This window comes from Aptenodytes forsteri, unplaced genomic scaffold (genome assembly GCF_000699145.1).
Source record: "Aptenodytes forsteri isolate BGI_AS27 unplaced genomic scaffold, ASM69914v1 Scaffold132, whole genome shotgun sequence".
Classification (NCBI taxonomy): domain Eukaryota; kingdom Metazoa; phylum Chordata; class Aves; order Sphenisciformes; family Spheniscidae; genus Aptenodytes; species Aptenodytes forsteri.
The window spans coordinates 4,762,560-4,778,841 of NW_008795520.1; the positions used below are offsets into that span (position 1 = coordinate 4,762,560).

General features: G+C 38.5%; 2 protein-coding genes across 2 annotated transcripts in view; both read right to left on the minus strand.

The window, feature by feature from the left end:
• RBM34 (RNA binding motif protein 34) overlaps positions 1 to 1,178 on the minus strand; it is a 10,179-nt gene extending 9,001 nt beyond the window's left edge. The window contains exon 1 of the mRNA XM_009281830.1: positions 1,174 to 1,178. Coding sequence (XP_009280105.1) covers positions 1,174 to 1,178 — 5 coding nt within the window. The remainder of the gene's footprint in view (positions 1 to 1,173) is intronic.
• A 1,499-nt stretch (positions 1,179 to 2,677) lies between these two features.
• ARID4B (AT-rich interaction domain 4B) overlaps positions 2,678 to 16,282 on the minus strand; it is a 93,869-nt gene continuing 80,264 nt past the window's right edge. Inside the window, exons 19-23 of the mRNA XM_019472716.1 lie at positions 12,873 to 14,084; positions 10,887 to 10,997; positions 7,933 to 8,148; positions 5,437 to 5,583; positions 2,678 to 4,455 (exon numbers count right to left, since the gene is read on the minus strand). Coding sequence (XP_019328261.1) covers positions 4,325 to 4,455; positions 5,437 to 5,583; positions 7,933 to 8,148; positions 10,887 to 10,997; positions 12,873 to 14,084 — 1,817 coding nt within the window. The 3' untranslated portion in view covers positions 2,678 to 4,324. The remainder of the gene's footprint in view (positions 4,456 to 5,436; positions 5,584 to 7,932; positions 8,149 to 10,886; positions 10,998 to 12,872; positions 14,085 to 16,282) is intronic.

Genomic DNA, 16,282 nt, shown 5'->3' on the forward strand with positions numbered 1-16,282 from the left:
GTGTGTGTGTGTGTGTAAAGAGCTCAAAACTGAATGGTTTCCATGACTTGTTGGTCCGAAATAAGACTTGGTATGCGCTACAAACAAAACGGGGTTACAGGAAGAGCACAGAGCCATGGGCAGGTAAGCAGTTACTGCTTAAACAGTCTTAAGACGTTATTCGGCCACCAGAGAGATCACCCCAAAGCATCACCTGGGCAGTCTCCTTCGGGATTGTTTCATCCGTACCTGGGATCCGCAGCAGGCTTTTAAAGCATATAAGGTTTTTTTCTGATGGAAAATCCCTGAAACCCAGCACTTCTCGGGGCATTCGAGGACTGCAGCCTGGGGGGCAGGAAAAGGAGGAACCAGTCGTACCTCTTCCCCCCAGCTTTGCTCTGTGGCCAACAGAGGTAAGTGCTCTGGATCATCTTGCTGCTGCAGCTACACGGATATAGGACAGGATAAGCGATCCAACTGGAAAGACCCTTCTTTGTTAGGTTAATTCTCAAACAGATCATTTTCCAACGCAGGCCACAGTGCAGCTAATGCATAAGGAAGTTTGATCTGTTACTAACTCTCTGAAATTAGGCACCTAGCTGGGATCTCCTTTTAGACCTGCCTGTCCAGAATGTAATTTTAAATGCTAGATGATGTGGTAATAATTGGAAAGGCATAGAAAATTACCAGGCACTTAAAGGCTGAAGCAAATACGAACAGCTCTTCTGTAGTAACATTTTATGCACTTTTTGAACTGCCAGCGTTAGCCGTTTTGTTGGGACCAATGTCCAACTGAAGGCACAAGTAATCCAGCTACGGAATAAAGGTAAAGCGTTAGTCTTGACACACGCACCAGGCATCCCCTGTCTGGCCGCCTGGATGCCGGGAAAGGTAGGAACCCTCATTGATGGGGTCAGCCCAAGAGAATACACAAATTCTTAAAAACTGGCAGGTGGCTGCTGCACTACTTGTATTGGCTTTTCCGATCTACCTTCACACAATACAGCAGTTTTGTAGGTGACACAGGTGGGGCAGAACAGGCCGAACCATCAAAACACATCAGATTTACATCGGACAAGAGTTCAGCTGGCTGATTTCAGAGTCTCGTAATTGCTGAAGCTCAACAAAAGGCGTACAGCCTCCAGGAACTCTGCCAGAGTGAGTTTGAGCCCTGTGACAACAGGAAAATTTCACGGCATGGTGGAAGCTACACAGTAACAAATACGTACAAGCCTCGGTGGAGACTGTAAATAAAGGGAGTCGGGAGCAACGCAGCGCGCCTTCAAGCGAGGCGTGCTTTCTCTCAGCATATGCAGATGGTCTACACTCTCAGCTATTCTCAACACGATCGAACGTGAGACACACGAAACCGATTCTGTTGCTCAGCCAAGGTGTAAAGTATAAAGGGAGGGGTAGTTTGCCTCACTTTGCCTTTCAGGTCATGGTCCAAGCTGGCACTCGAGAGTACGGGCACAGCCCAGCAATCCCTGCTGGTGGGAAACTTCCTCAGCTGCAAGCACAGTGTGCATGCTGAGCAGGGAGCAGACCCACGTTTAAAGGTGCATTACAGTATGTAACCTGACAAGAAGGTCAGATTTGACTCACTGGAACACGGGATAAAATTGCCTGGCTAGGAGTTTGCCAAAGGTACCTTCCTTTGTAACCGCTGGGACACAAGTAACATGAACCTGGAGAGTACCATTTACAGACACACTTCACAGAAGAGGTGCAATATAAAACATCCAGAACAAATTTTTGACTAGTCACTAAACTGCATGGGAAGTACAACAAATATTAAATAATTTCTGTACTGAAGAACAGCAAAAATCCTATTTATGCAAAAACTCAGTTTGGGAGTGGGGAGGTGACTAATGATCCCCGTTTTAAACAAGTAAACAAACAAATCCTCTCATAGAACGTGAGAGTCAACAATTGTCACATCAAAGCAAAAATGCTGGCACTAAAACTGAGAGCTGATCAAGAACTAGTAGTGAGTGGTGAGCTGAATTTGCTCTTGCTGGCCCAGATGTAGCTCGCAGTTAAATCAGTACCAGTTGCGCTGACTGGGACTGAAAGGCAGAACTGAACTATTACGACTGATTCTGCTAAACTTACACATATGTAAATATCCCCCGAGTAGCCCCACTGAAATTACTAAAATTACTCCTGTCAGTCTCAGATCACTGGTAATTATTAACACAGTCAATGTTTCCAAAGTTTATCACCGTTTGCCACTCATCAGTCTCACCAGTAATCTATCATTTTGCAGGTGTAACAGTATTTTGGTCAAATGAACTACAGCCAGACATGATGTAAGCAGATAACACTGAAAGTTTCATTCCAGTTTCACTTCCACTGAATCTGAACTTGAGGCAGTCGATATTAGAAGTCAGCAAATATCTTCGGGAGCTTCCTTTTACATTTTCAAACTACCTGAATTAACATGAATCAAAATTCATCTTTATTTCAGCTGGTGCTGCCTTAACAGTGTCAATGGGCCAAGCTCTTCCATTCTGCTGAAAAAGAGGATGAATTTGAATTAATCGCCAAGAGGAAAATTAGGCCAATGTACCTGCTCTAGCTTATCTTTATATGCCTATTACACCATATCAAAGATCATTTGCTAAACTGATTCTGCAGCTTGATGTCATTTTAATGAACACACTACGGTTGCTTAATTAAACCGTTAGAAACAAAATCAGGGATTCACAAACTATGGCATTTTATTTCAGAGGCCTTTGCTTACATTTGTACAATATATTACATAATTCTCCATTTTCTGCAGAACCTAATATATATTTTATAGCTTTTTTCTATAAGCTTTTCCTTCAATGTTTGTCAACAAATTTTTACAGTCCTGTACAATTCTGAATACTTTGAAACCATTTTCAATAAAATCAGTTAACCTTAAGCACACACTACGAAGACTGAAAATGCTTTTCTTAGAAAAGTCAAATGTAAAGGATTCTGACACTCTAGCATCTACAAACAAAATGCTTTGAATTCTTACATGTTGTATTGCCAGAAAACAAAGAAAAACATGCCAGCCCCTATTTCCCCAGGCAAAAGAAGTACACAGAACTACAATTAAAACAGTAAAACAATCTGTACAATAAAGTACTGTGTATTAACAGTGCCAGGTATTAAATAGCTCGAATGAACACTTCCGCAATATACAAATGTCTTACAAAGGTATATAATTAACAGGAGAGAGCTTGGGATCCATACAACATAAAATCAATACAAGTGAAAACAGTTTGAAGTTGGTTTTGGAATTTGTACAAGGCATTTAAAAAATTAAATGTCTACCACTCAGCTAGCTATTTATTTTAAAAACAACTACCCTTTTGTGGCAGTGTTCATATCAGCAACCACAAATTATAACCTCACACCTTACTCCGTCTTGAAGTCCTCTCCTTGAAGCTCGTAATAAAATAAGCATTACAAATGAAATATTTGTTGCTTTAAGGGAAAAGAAACATTTACAAGAAAACACAAAAATATAACTGTTATAATCCATTATGAATAAATATACACTTTAAACTGGCTAAATACAATCTTTATACATTAAGATTTAATACAGTTTGTTAGCCATTTTCTTCCTTTTTCATAATGTATTTTATCAAAATTAAAAAAAAAATACTGTTTTATAGAAAAATGGCAAAGTACAGTAGTTTCATTCCAATTAATGGGTTCTTAAAACCCAGAGTAACCTATTTAAGCCTAATTCAAACCTGTAAACATTAGTCAGTCTTTTTTTGTTTTTTAAAGGAATCCTCGTATTTGGTTATCAGGACTGATGTCAAACATCCTACTAACTGCAGGTTTTGAATTGAATACATGTGCTTGACGTATACAATTAAAGCCACTATAAGGTGACTTAGCAGTTAAAAAACAATTAGCTTGTACAAATGAAAATAGGTTCAATATTTGTCATAAATAAATGGAAAAATATCAAATGTTCCAGCTTTAACAAAATACCAGGGAATACAGTAAGCCTTACCACATTTATTTAGATCAACCCAACAACTATATGCTTATTGTACTGTCTCTACAGGCAGTGAACAGCCTCCATTTGCCACAGTGGAAGGCCTTCGAGTCACTAGACTTACAATTCCCAGACAAGTTGGAAACAATTATTGCTTGAGGAAAAGCAGTTTGTTGTACTTTTTCTTCATAAAAGTGCACTTAAGTGCAAAGTTAGCTTGTCAAGAAACAACTTTAAATACAAAATAGTGCTTGTCTGAATTTTGTGCCACTGTGCAGTATAAAAAAAAAAAAGAAAAAAAAAAAAGAGTGGCCCTCAGCAGCCATTAAGTGCAAAGTGCTTTGGCAAGTCCTGCTGTCACCTGCACTCAACTGACATTCCATTCTGTGATGAACTTGACATAGATGGTTCTGCTAAAGTTAACATAACTGCAGCCGTAATGGAACTAGAGGAAGGTGATGAGGAGGAAGATGATGTAGTAGCAGCACCTGCACAGGAAGAGGAAAACACAAGTTACGAAAATTCACAAATTAAGCAATAAAAATGTTTTCCCATTCAACAACAAGCATTGGTATATACCGACACCAGCAACTAATGCCTAGTAATTAAAAAGAAAAAAGCCTCCATTCCCTAGTTTTTGTGGGAAATACTCTGAGAGACAGCTTCGGCCGCGTGCAAGACAGCAAGCATGGCATTGCCCCTTGCAGCCCTAGTTCATTGACCACCCAGATCAAGGGCCCAGCCAGAGGACGCCAGAGCTCGTTCCTGACCCGCAAGCACAGTCCACTGTTCCCTTTCTTTCCCATGGGAATCAGCACAGGTAGGGCCTTGTCCCAGCACTGAATCCGCACGTACACCCTGCTCCGGCAACCAAGCAGCAACTGCAGTTCCCCTGTGACGGTTGCAGCCATAAAAATCTTACTACACACGGCATTTCAGTCTGTCTTCTTATACTCGGTGAGCTCTTAAAATGTGCACATAAGCAAGACATGGAGAAAATAATCCTTTTAATGCTGCTAGAAGCAGGCACACTAGAACATTCCCTACCACAATACGTAAAGCAGCTTCAGGGAAATGAGAGATTTAATTGATGGTCTCCCTTAAACTCATAAAATAAATCACTCATCCTAAGTGGAAAGCACTAACCAGACACACACGCAATACTATAGTAAATTACTGTGTAACTTGAAGAAAATTTATGTTATTAATAACCTTAGATACCTTGTTCACTGCTTAGAAAAGTTTATTTTTCTGTGTATTTTTTTCCTGTTTAAAGAAGTTCTGCCTAAACAGAATTAAATAGATTGCATGCCTTTTTAATGTTTTTCCCCTTACCTAGTCACTGGATATCTGAACCGTACCTTCTAAAGATTGTAAAATAACTGTATACAGTGTTTTTAAAAAAACACCTTAATAACATGACATGCAATTTAGCCCTCTAAAATTAGAATTTAGTTCCCAGCACTTACTTTCCCGCTCTTTTTTCTTTAAGCGCTTTCTTCTTCGGTCAATGGAAGCCACCTCAGATTTCAAGGACAGGTAATGTTTCCTGATTTCCTGCAATTTTTCTTGGAGAACTGTTATGCGCTCGGCGCTAGTCAAATTTTCCAAGTCAGCTGCAAATTAAACAATCTCTGTTAATCATTGTACTGCAGCACTTCCAAAAACTTCTGAATTTCAGTGAAGTGGGAAGTACTCAAATCTTAGTGATGTGCTTTGAGGTAGCAGACACAAAGCCAACAAACACAGCAACAGCAGCTGCTGTTTATTATCACAAACTTTGTTCATTTTTTATTATTTTTTAGAAGATACCACCATAGATACATCTTTTTTTTTAAGGAAGTGGGAGAGGAAGAAAATGCATGCATTCCCCTCCCCATAGGAAGGAAAAGAAAAAAAAAACCCATTAAATTAAGACAACTGGTGAAAATATAGGAGCCAAAACTAGCTTTAAGCCTATTGTTTTGAGTCCTTGCTAGAGCTTAGTTTGGCCTAATACACCAGGAAGGTCAGTCTTGCCCGACTTGTCTCGGTTGTTACAAAACAAGCAGGTTACAACAGGAATCTGAATAGCTGTGGGGTGGTTCTAATCGAGTCCATGGCACATGGGCCATAAGGTATAACTATACAGGAACTCCTCGCTGGCATCCCACACGGGGATGTCGATGGACATGGCCAGCACAGGAGCTGCCCCTCTGGCTGCTTCCAGCTGGGAGCTCTCCACAGCATGGCACACAGCTGTGGGGGGCACAGGCAGGAGGAACTGTCTCCGTTCGGTCCCCTTCAGTCCCCACAGGTAAGCCACACTGGAGACACTCCATTCGAAGACACTGAAGAATCATTACAACTACCATGCGGCGCAGAATGCGCTTCATGAACCTGTAATGAAGGTAGCATCAAAGGACCAAAAGCCACAACTGTATTAAGCTGTGGGAAGATGAGGAAAGCTCAGAGACATTGCAAGTGTTTTAGACCTCTGCAACAGCAGGGAATGTGTTAAATAGCAAAGTCCAACTTCTTCCAAGCAAATTTAGCACGTGCAATATAGCCAAGGTAGAAAGGAAGGAAGGAGCAAAAGCTCTTTAAATGTGTTGCACAGGAAGTCTGCCCAATGAATCTCAGCAGGCTGGTAAGTGACAACAAAGACCTATTACATTACACAGTCCTGAAGAGCAGGGGAATGTAACTTGACTGTGAAGAAGTACTAGGAGAAAAATACTTTTAAAGTAGAGCAACACTGAGATTCAGGGCTGAAGAGAAAAAAAAAATGCAGGGTTAGATTCTCTCACCGCAGAAACAGCTGGCTAAGTGGAGAATTCTCTGGGCATAAAAGAACACTGCTGGCAAAAAAAAAAAAAAAAAAGATTCAGCAGATGTGTCTGCACAGCGTGCTGCGCCAGCTCTTTCCTGTTCCCACTTTACATGAGGAACAGCAGCCTTCACACAGCCTGGGACAGAGCGCAGAAAAGCGCGGAGCACAATGCTCTGAGAACTTCAGAAACTTGACATACACTAAGGTCATCTGTGAATATTGAATGAGATACTATGGATTACATTAAAAAGTAATTTAAATCAGTCACACCACACAGTTTCAATTTGACCTTTAAAAGCAAAGAGAAAGCAACTCATGCAATGCTATACATCCATGGTCAGTACTAAGGACAACAATTTATTGCTGACTAGACAATTAAATACCCAGATGCTGTAAGAGAAAGGGCTAAAAATAGCAAGTTTTTGTTTTTAAATAATCATTTTCAATTGTTTGCTTATTGTTATACTGAGGAAGAAGGCTTCAATCACCTAATATTTTCTCTTATTTCTCTTTTCTCCCCACTGCAAATAATGCTGCAATAGCATATACACACACAGAGGCAACTAAGAAGCTGCATTAATATTGAGGCATTAATGAGCTACTGAACTGTTTTTCAGATAGGCAAATGCATGATCCTTTCAACACTGCTCACCCCTAGCTATACATGTACGCGTAGCTCACTGATGCAAACACACTCACAGTTCTCATTACTAGAAATAGTAAACATGTCCTGGTTCACTAATGCAAAATGGAAGGGGAAGAAGTTACAAATCAATCATGTAAGTGTCTGAACAATAACCAGAGAATGAGGAGTAAACCAGGAAGAAAAATATCAACACAAGAAGCACATATAGTGGGTAACATTCATGCCAGAATGACAGGTCTGCACAGGATGGCAAGAACAGCAAGTCAGTGCAGGAGCCGTATGTAAAAACAGTATTGGAAGAGTGCGATATAGGCAGTTTCCTGCACTGCAATTGCAAAACAAAAAAAAAAAAATTTTTTTTTTTTTTTAAATCAGGATTTATCACAAAATTAAGCAAACTGAGGATGGAATAATTTTAGGGGAAAAAACCAAATTACTCAAAATTCAAAGTCTTTTTATACTAATACTGCAAGACCACACTAGGCATGTTTTGAAGAAAATACTTACACATTTGGAAACTCCATTTGTAAACTTTGGGCAAACGATTATTCTGTTCTTTGAGATCAGACTCCTTCTCTCCATTTTTCCCACATTTTCCTGGAGATTGTGTTCTTGCGGGTGATTTGGTTTGGTGAGATTTCATGCCAGTAGAAACTGATTTTGCTGACTGAGACTTGGACACACTTTCACCAGCAGATAGTTCTTCACTGTCACTGCTGTTTGCTGAAGAAACAGGAAGATACAGTGTTACAAAACAAAGCAACCTTCCTGCCCAAACCAAAGCTTATCAGCAGCTACCCCTGTGCTGATTTTCATACAACAGGAGTTGATTTGACCAGAATCCTTTTACTCTAAAATGATACAATCCATCCTGGTATAGAAGCTTGGCACACAGCTCTCTGCGTCACTAGTGCCTAAAGACAGGACCACAAAACAAGTATATAACAGGGCCCCTCTCATTCTGGCATGCTGTGAAAGGGAAACCGTGCACTGGAAGCACTGTCCAGTTTGTTCCTGTGCACGTAGATTCATAGCTGTTATGTGGACCTATGGGAACCAAACAGAGCTAGAGGGTGGATAAAAGTACCAGACTGTGACTCCACAATCCATCCTGAATACTGGTAGGTATATAGCTGAAAGCGTGTGTGCAAGAACATAAGGGGGGTGGTAGGGACACACTTCTTGTAAGGAGATTCTTGAATACCATCCAACTGCTCAAGGTCCATATAGGGAAGGTGCACTCTACTCTCTGAACGGTTCAAGACAGCATCACACTTGTTGCTTTAGAATCATATCCGTAAATAAATTGCCTACATTAGAAAATAAGGGAAAGCGGCAGTCCATGTGCCAATGTAGGTGCAAAAATTATCCATATATTTCTGCTTATGGGGCTACACTTTTTCTAAAACAGTTAGCAAGACTAATTGTTATGTCCTATCTCCTGTTTATCTTTTTTAATATTAATTTCTATTACAGCATTTGGTATATACAAAACTCTATCCTGTCTGAGAGGTACTAGTTACAGACAAGCTTTTCACTGTACTCCTAGGACACGTGTAGCAAAAACGAGAGTAAACAATTGACCTTTTCTTAGCCTTATGTCACCTTTATTTATTTTAGGTTTTCTGTGCTAAAATGACTAGCAATAATCTGAATTTGTGTGACATCATCTACAAAAATCCTCAGACATGATGATCAAATTCTTTAATTGCAGAAAAACATCTTCAGCTGACCCAAAACAGAAGAACTTCACCCCACACTGAAATAACTTTAACTATAAAGCAACAGGCTGAACTGAACACAGTTTTCTAATCAAACCACCCAAAGGAGAGTAACGAAATAATCTAAAACACATGATTTATGAGCAATGACTGAAAGGATAAAGCTTGTTTAGCATTACAAAAATAAAACTGGGGTGGAAGCAGGGCCAAGAGATTGTAATTCAACAGAAATCTAGTGAAGCACTGGAATGAAATGCCCAGGGAAGCTGCAGAATCTCCATCATTAGACTTGGTTTTAAAAACATGTTCAATTAATATTTATCAGGAGAAACTTATGCCTCAGCTGTACCTGCCCTAGGTGTTGACAAAAAGAACCCTGAAAGTCTCTCTTGGTTCTGGTCTTTATGATCTGGTGATCTACGCTAGAGAAACCAAACACCATACACATGGTATGAAAGAACTCGGCTGGGTGCAGAGCTGCCGTTCTCTGCTGGCTTAATGCAAAGGCAAGAGTTGAAGCTGCTACAAAAGCAGCTTTAACTGGTATACTTGAATTTTGCAAAAAGCATTTTTTGCTCACAACTGACTCCACATTTTATCTATTTATTGCCCTTATTACATACAGCAGTGAGAGTGCATACATACCAAGGACTGTACGCAGTACAAGAAACAATTCTAGCTTTGAAGTGCTTGCATCCCGACGAAGACATAGGTTGAGAAAAATGGATAAATTCACCAAATCAAAGGGAACAATAGCAAGGCTAAAAATGGTGTATTAGTTCTGCAAATTCAGTTTGTTTTGTTACTTTAATTCCTGGGGTAAGGGAAGGAATAAGGATTATGGAAGGAGGAGATTAGTGAAATGGAATGAGAAAGGATAAGAAGAGGAGATCAATGAACATGAAGGATGGGTGGGGTGAAAGCAAATAGCAGACCAGAAAGTACAGACTTTTAGTAAAAGCTGTTAAAAGAAAGAAAAGGGGGCAGGGGGAAGAAAGAGAGAGGAAAAAAAAAAAAAAGGCATAGCATATGCTTTCTATCCTTGCTTTAACTGCATTTTTTACAGCTGTCCTCCTGGCTTCACTCTCCAGCTGACTGTTCCCTGGTATTTTTTAACAGTGAGATGAGGCAGTAACTGATCTTGCTGTCTCCTGAACACGTGTGCATATGTCTCTCTAACACACCTCTGCTTTTATTAAGCTTCTCTTCCCCGGTACTGTGGTTTCTATTCCAATTAGCTTCTACAACTACAAAAAAGCTGCAAAAGCTCTATTATTTACTGAAGATGTAACAGATGACATAGGAAGAAAATAGAGCCTGTATTTTTCTGGAATTATTCTCAGATTTGCTACTGGAGAGATATTAACCTCTAAAAACTCATCTTGCAGAAAATACAAAGTATAATTTCATCCAGGTCCCCTCTAAAACTTGCAGCTATCATGCCACAGAGATTCCTGTCCCAATTCTACCAGGTGTGAAATACTCACTCTTCTTAGTCTTCCTGAATTACATGGTATTAAGGACCTCTTAGAAATAGGCCCAGAAATAACACAAGACATTTAAAAACACTTCGGCATTCAGCAAGAATAGTTTCTTCATTTAAACAGTATTAAGAATTCCCTAATGAGAACATTTTGTCCTAATACATTTTTTATTTCCAGACTTCATCTCCTACAATCGTTCAAACAAATGACACAGTACTTTCACACATTTCATTTCACACTGAGCTGCTCTACTTACTAGTTTTACTCTTCTTTTTGTTGTTTGCAGATGTTTTGTGGCTTCTTTTCTGCTTTTTTGAGCTGCCGCCTCCTCCCTGAGCATCTTTAAGTCTTTTTTGGCCTGTACAGACTATAATTGAAATTAAAAAAAAAAAAAAAAAAAAAAGAAAGAAACAGAAATTAAACAGATACTTGCACTTCTGTGTGTTTTTCTCAAAGTCTCAAAAAAAACACTTCAGAGCTTAAGTTTGTAGACAACAATGCAACTGACAATACGGCTCAGCTTTCTACTTATATTGACAAGAGGAGGTGAAGGAAGATGGAAGGCAGACAAAGTTTGCTCGTTAGAGTGCACGTGTAAGATGATTCCAAGTAACTTTCCAGTATGCATCATCAGATTTCTCTTGAACCACACGGATTTTTATTCTTTTAATACTGTAAATTAAATAAGAATACATTTATTGGAAAAACTTATCAAGAACTACTGGAACTGAAAAATGTTCAATAAAGCCTGTTGCACTTGGAAGCTGTGAGAAAACTGAAACTATCACTTGTGATCAGTAATTACATTAACTGAAATTATTAAAAAAATATATCTTACATCATGTTAAAAAACAAGGCAACAAAAAAGAAGGCAAACAAAAAAAAGGAAAAAAGTCTACTGGTATTTGTGAATACAAGGGGAAAAAGTAGAAAAGGAAGATAAAAGAATTCTAGTACACCTGTTAAAAGAGCAAATTTTATGAGTTGTTCAAACGTTGTTCCACAACCACCTGACTTACAGATTAAAAATTACTCCTGTAACAAAACCATTTAAATTAAGAAACCCAATTTTCTAAAACAGGGAGTATGCTGACAAAATCAGAGAGGAAGTTAAAGTCTCATGCATGTAAAAGTAATATTGTGCAATAGTGTAAAACTTTTTTCACGTGACAATAATTTCCTTTTATATAAAAAAGCAAAAAAATTAAGTTCTAAACCTACATATCTATAATTAACAAAGCAATACAGGCGTATTTATTGAGGGCTCTTCCAAACTCTCTCCTTTGTTTAAGGAAACACATTTTGTTGCATTCTTTCAAAAGAACAATTCAAACAGAATGATGAAGGTAACACACCTTAAGGGCATTCTGAGAAAATTCAGTTAATTATTAACTGAATTCTGTTGAGATGAAGAAACCACTTCTGTCATCTCAGGATTATATTCAGACATGTATTTTTTTTTTTCCTTTGTATTAAGAATTTTTTAGGCACTTTAACAGAGTGAAAGTAGCTGTACTTTTGATGGAACTGTAAAAGAGCCAGTGACTTTCACAAAAAAGCTTTTTGATCCAGCCTTGCAAACAGTTAAAAAGCAGGCAGCAGTACACTGACATCACGTGCACAAGCGTTGACAGTGTTTATTATCCCTTATTCTCTAGTGTTCTCAGGATAGGAACTTCAATCTGCAAAATCACATCTGAAAGTGAAACATAGCTAGTAAGGTCAATGTTTGTTATCAGCTTGACTTGTAGTTTTTTAAAACGTTAATTTCATAAGATGCAAGTTTGAAATGGTTGCCTAAGCACGTAGTAATTGTCACTTTCTCCCCCAAATAAACAGCTTACAGATAATCAAATGTTATGTAAGAAACAGTATCTTCTACTTGTAAGCAAGGTACTCAAAATGTATTCATCTTGCTACAATAAATATTCCTTATACAATGTATTACAGTTTGCTCTGGGCTTTTCTTGCCAGGTCCGGTATAAACTTTATTCTTATATACTTCATTCCTCATTGAAACCATCACAACTCCTGATGGAAGGCCAATAAACTTCCTGGCAGATTATATTTTATTCACTAGATGATTATGCCATTTCCACACATTTGAAGTAGGCAGTAGGCTACTAGTTCCTCCAACAACTAACTTTCCAGCAGTGTAACCATAACAGAATGAAAATACATCAGCAATGCTAAAATGAGAGCTGGTTAGGTTGAAGACAGCTCTGTTTACCCTTTCCTTTACCTTTTTCAGTATGCTCTGGCTCTGGTTGATTACTACTACTGGAGCTGACGCTGGCATCAAAACCTGTTGGAGAAATATTTCCCTCAGACTGGAGGTCCTGCAGCTCCCCTGCAACACTGTCCACCTCTATTGTGCTATCTGTTTCACTTTTAATGCTTCGTATCTCTTCTTGATTTGGTGGCAGCGTCTCAGAGACAGTGACGCTGGACTGATGTCTACTAGACTCCGTCACGGTTACAGATGAAGGCGATTCAGGAGTTGTAGGAGGAGTATTTAGCACTGAATTACTGCCACTGCTTGGAAATTCAACTTTCTTTTCACCCACTTCAGTTGGTTTCTCCTCAACAGGTTTAACGTCCACACTAGCTGGCAAAGATTTTTCAAGTTCAGAGCTAGGCAAAGAAATGTCTTCTTCTGCAAGAGTCTGAAGCTGCTCCTCTGCTGCAGCATCCTCAGGAGCAGCGTGCGGAGGGGAGGCAGCAGCTTCAGTGTCAGAGTCCGAGAACAGCTCCTTCAGCGTTTTCTTCGGCCATTGTCCCTGAATACTTGACCAGACGTCTTTTCGATCCTTCGCTCTGGTGTTCTGAAGTCTTTCATCAGAGTTATTTAGAAGCTTTATTCTTTTCTCTCCCACTTCAGAAAATCCTGAGTAGAAAGTACTTGTCCGTAAAGACTTCCTTTTCTCCTCTAGTCCATTGTACTTTTTAGTTGGAGTGATTTTCAGTTTAGATTTGTCTTCCTCATCTTCATCCGAGGAGCTGTTACTGCTGTTTTCTAAACTAAGGGAGTCTTTGTTTTTGGACTTCTCATCCTTTCTATTAGGTGAGACAGACTTTAAAGATTCCTCTGCAACGCAGTATCTTCGTTTACCACGTTTTACCTGTGCTTTTGCTGTTTTATCCACTACCTCCTTTTTTACATCCTTTCTCTTCTTTGTGGCTTCGTCTTCTCCATCGGAGTCAGTATCTTCAGATAACTCTTCCATCTCTTTTCGCAATCTTTCAGGAGACTTGGATCCCGACTTAGGCACTACTACATCTGTCAGAGCCTTAGTTTCTTCTGGGAGGGATGAACCACTCTGTTCTTCTTTTAGACAGAGTTCGTTTTTATCTTGGCTTACAGCTTCATGTTGAGATTCCTCTTTGCCGTCAGCATGTACATTCGGAGCACTTTGGTCATCTTCCTGCTCACTATCATCAGAACTTTCAGAAGCTAATTAAAAATAAATTAAAAGAAAAACAAAACAAGAAAAGTTTGTCTTGATTCTGGTTACAAAGAATTCTTAAAAAAACAACTAAAGAAAACTGTACAGATATGAACACAGGCTACAGGGATCTCTAGTAGTATATATTTTAAATGGTACCTCCTGAAGACTTCAAAAATTTATTTCCTGTTCTATTAGAAGGTATAATGGCTAGATTAGCAAGTAGGAAAATTCTGTATTATACCATACAATTCCAGGAATTTCTGAAGAGGTGGAGAAATCATAGACTGCATCGATCCATAAAATACAAATTTCTGCATAATTAACCAAAACAGAAATTGAAAGATGTGCTTAACAAAAACTCTAAATATTTCTTATGGGTTACAAGTACTACCATTATCTGCCCTTTTTCCAAAGCCCAGAACAGAGACAGTATTTTCCCTGGAGAATCCACAGTCTAAAAGGACAGAAGAACAACAAAGACACTGGATAATCTCTAACAAACCAACCTGATGACCAGCCTGGAAAAAGGAAGTGAGAGCAGTAATGAAAGGCACTTGGAGAAATATATGAACAGTAAGAATGCAGGACAACAGTAAGAAAATTCAGGGTTGGGAATAAAGAAACTGAGAAAAGAAGAACAAAGATATAATGGAGAAGGAAACAACAAGCCCATTCAATGGGAAAAGATATGGATACAAGGAGAAACAATGAGAATTGGCTCAAATATATGGGTAACTCCTTGATTTGTAACTCATCCATTTTTGTTGGCATGGCTAGTTTAACTCTTCTCATCCTACTTCCCACCTCATTCTCAATTCCTCACTAAAACTCACCACCTCTTTAAAGATGATAATGTAACTAATGACAAAGAAAAGCAAAACTGTCAACAAGATTCACCGAAATCATCAAAGTTGAATTAACTTTTTTAAAAAAGGTTTACTGAAATACAATGCACTTAGAGAAGAGCACACTAACAGAGAGAAGAGGTGTACAGGACAAAATACCTTGAGAAATGTTGTGTCAGGTGTTTTTCTTGGTTTATTTGTTTTAAGATAGGCAGGATCTTAAATTCTACTCTAACACTCAACCCGAAAGCAAGTTTTAAGCAACCCTTTCAGTGTTGTTTGCCTTTTTCTAATTAAACGTTTATGGTAGACATTTTGGCCTAAAGTTCCAAGAATTCTATCACTTAAAATGGACTCCTAACACTTGCCTTTCTCATACCTTAGAGGATCAAAACTATACTACTATTATCATATAAGAGGTATCAAACTTTGCCATTTGAAATAAAAGCCAAGAACACATTAACACACCATGTCCATCAAGTTTTCCTCAAGCTATTTACTTTGCTGTGCCCTTCAAAGAGAAGTTGAATGCAATTGCATTAATCATTCCAGTTTAGGGAAAAAAAACCTGTGAAGTTTTGAGCAAGCAGGTCTAAAATTAGAGGAAAATAGTAAATTAGAGGAAATAGTAAAACATTAGAGCCTTTCATACTTAAAAACAAAAACCCACAAGTAACAGGAAAAAAGTTAATCCCCAGCATGAATCTACATGGACTTAAATGATAAACAAATTGCATACAATTAAAAGCATTTCTGGAAATTAATTACGTAATATGGAAAACATTTAGCTTTCCAAAATTATTAGAGGGTGTATGTCAAATTGTGCTTTTGTAATCAGAAGTTAATTACAGATTAATCATAGCACTAATAATAGTGTCATTATCATCACCGTTAATTGCTTTTTTGTTTCTCATTTCCTAAGGAAACGAAGCTTAATAGATTACATTGACTGTTATTCTACCTACAAATTTGGAACCCAGTGGCCGATGTCATCCAAGTTCAAATAAGTCTGAAAGATTATTGAATTCATACAACTTTTACAAAAATTGGTGGTTACCCAAACTACCTATACCGTATGTGATTTCTTTTTCTGGAGGCACACACTAAACTAAGGACGAAGAGAAGGAACTAGTTATTATAATGCTGCTGTAAAGGTGTGGGGAAGGGGAAAACAATGTTAGGAACAACAGACGTGCTGATAGGAAACCTAGCTTTATTAATTCTGTTTTTCAAGGCCAAAAAAAAAAGTCATGGGTCCTAAAAGTTACATAAATCAAAAATTAAAAATTTAGAAATAATACAGGAAGCAAAAATGCTTTGCTGTGTATCAAACAAAAAAAGGATGGCAAAACAAAGCA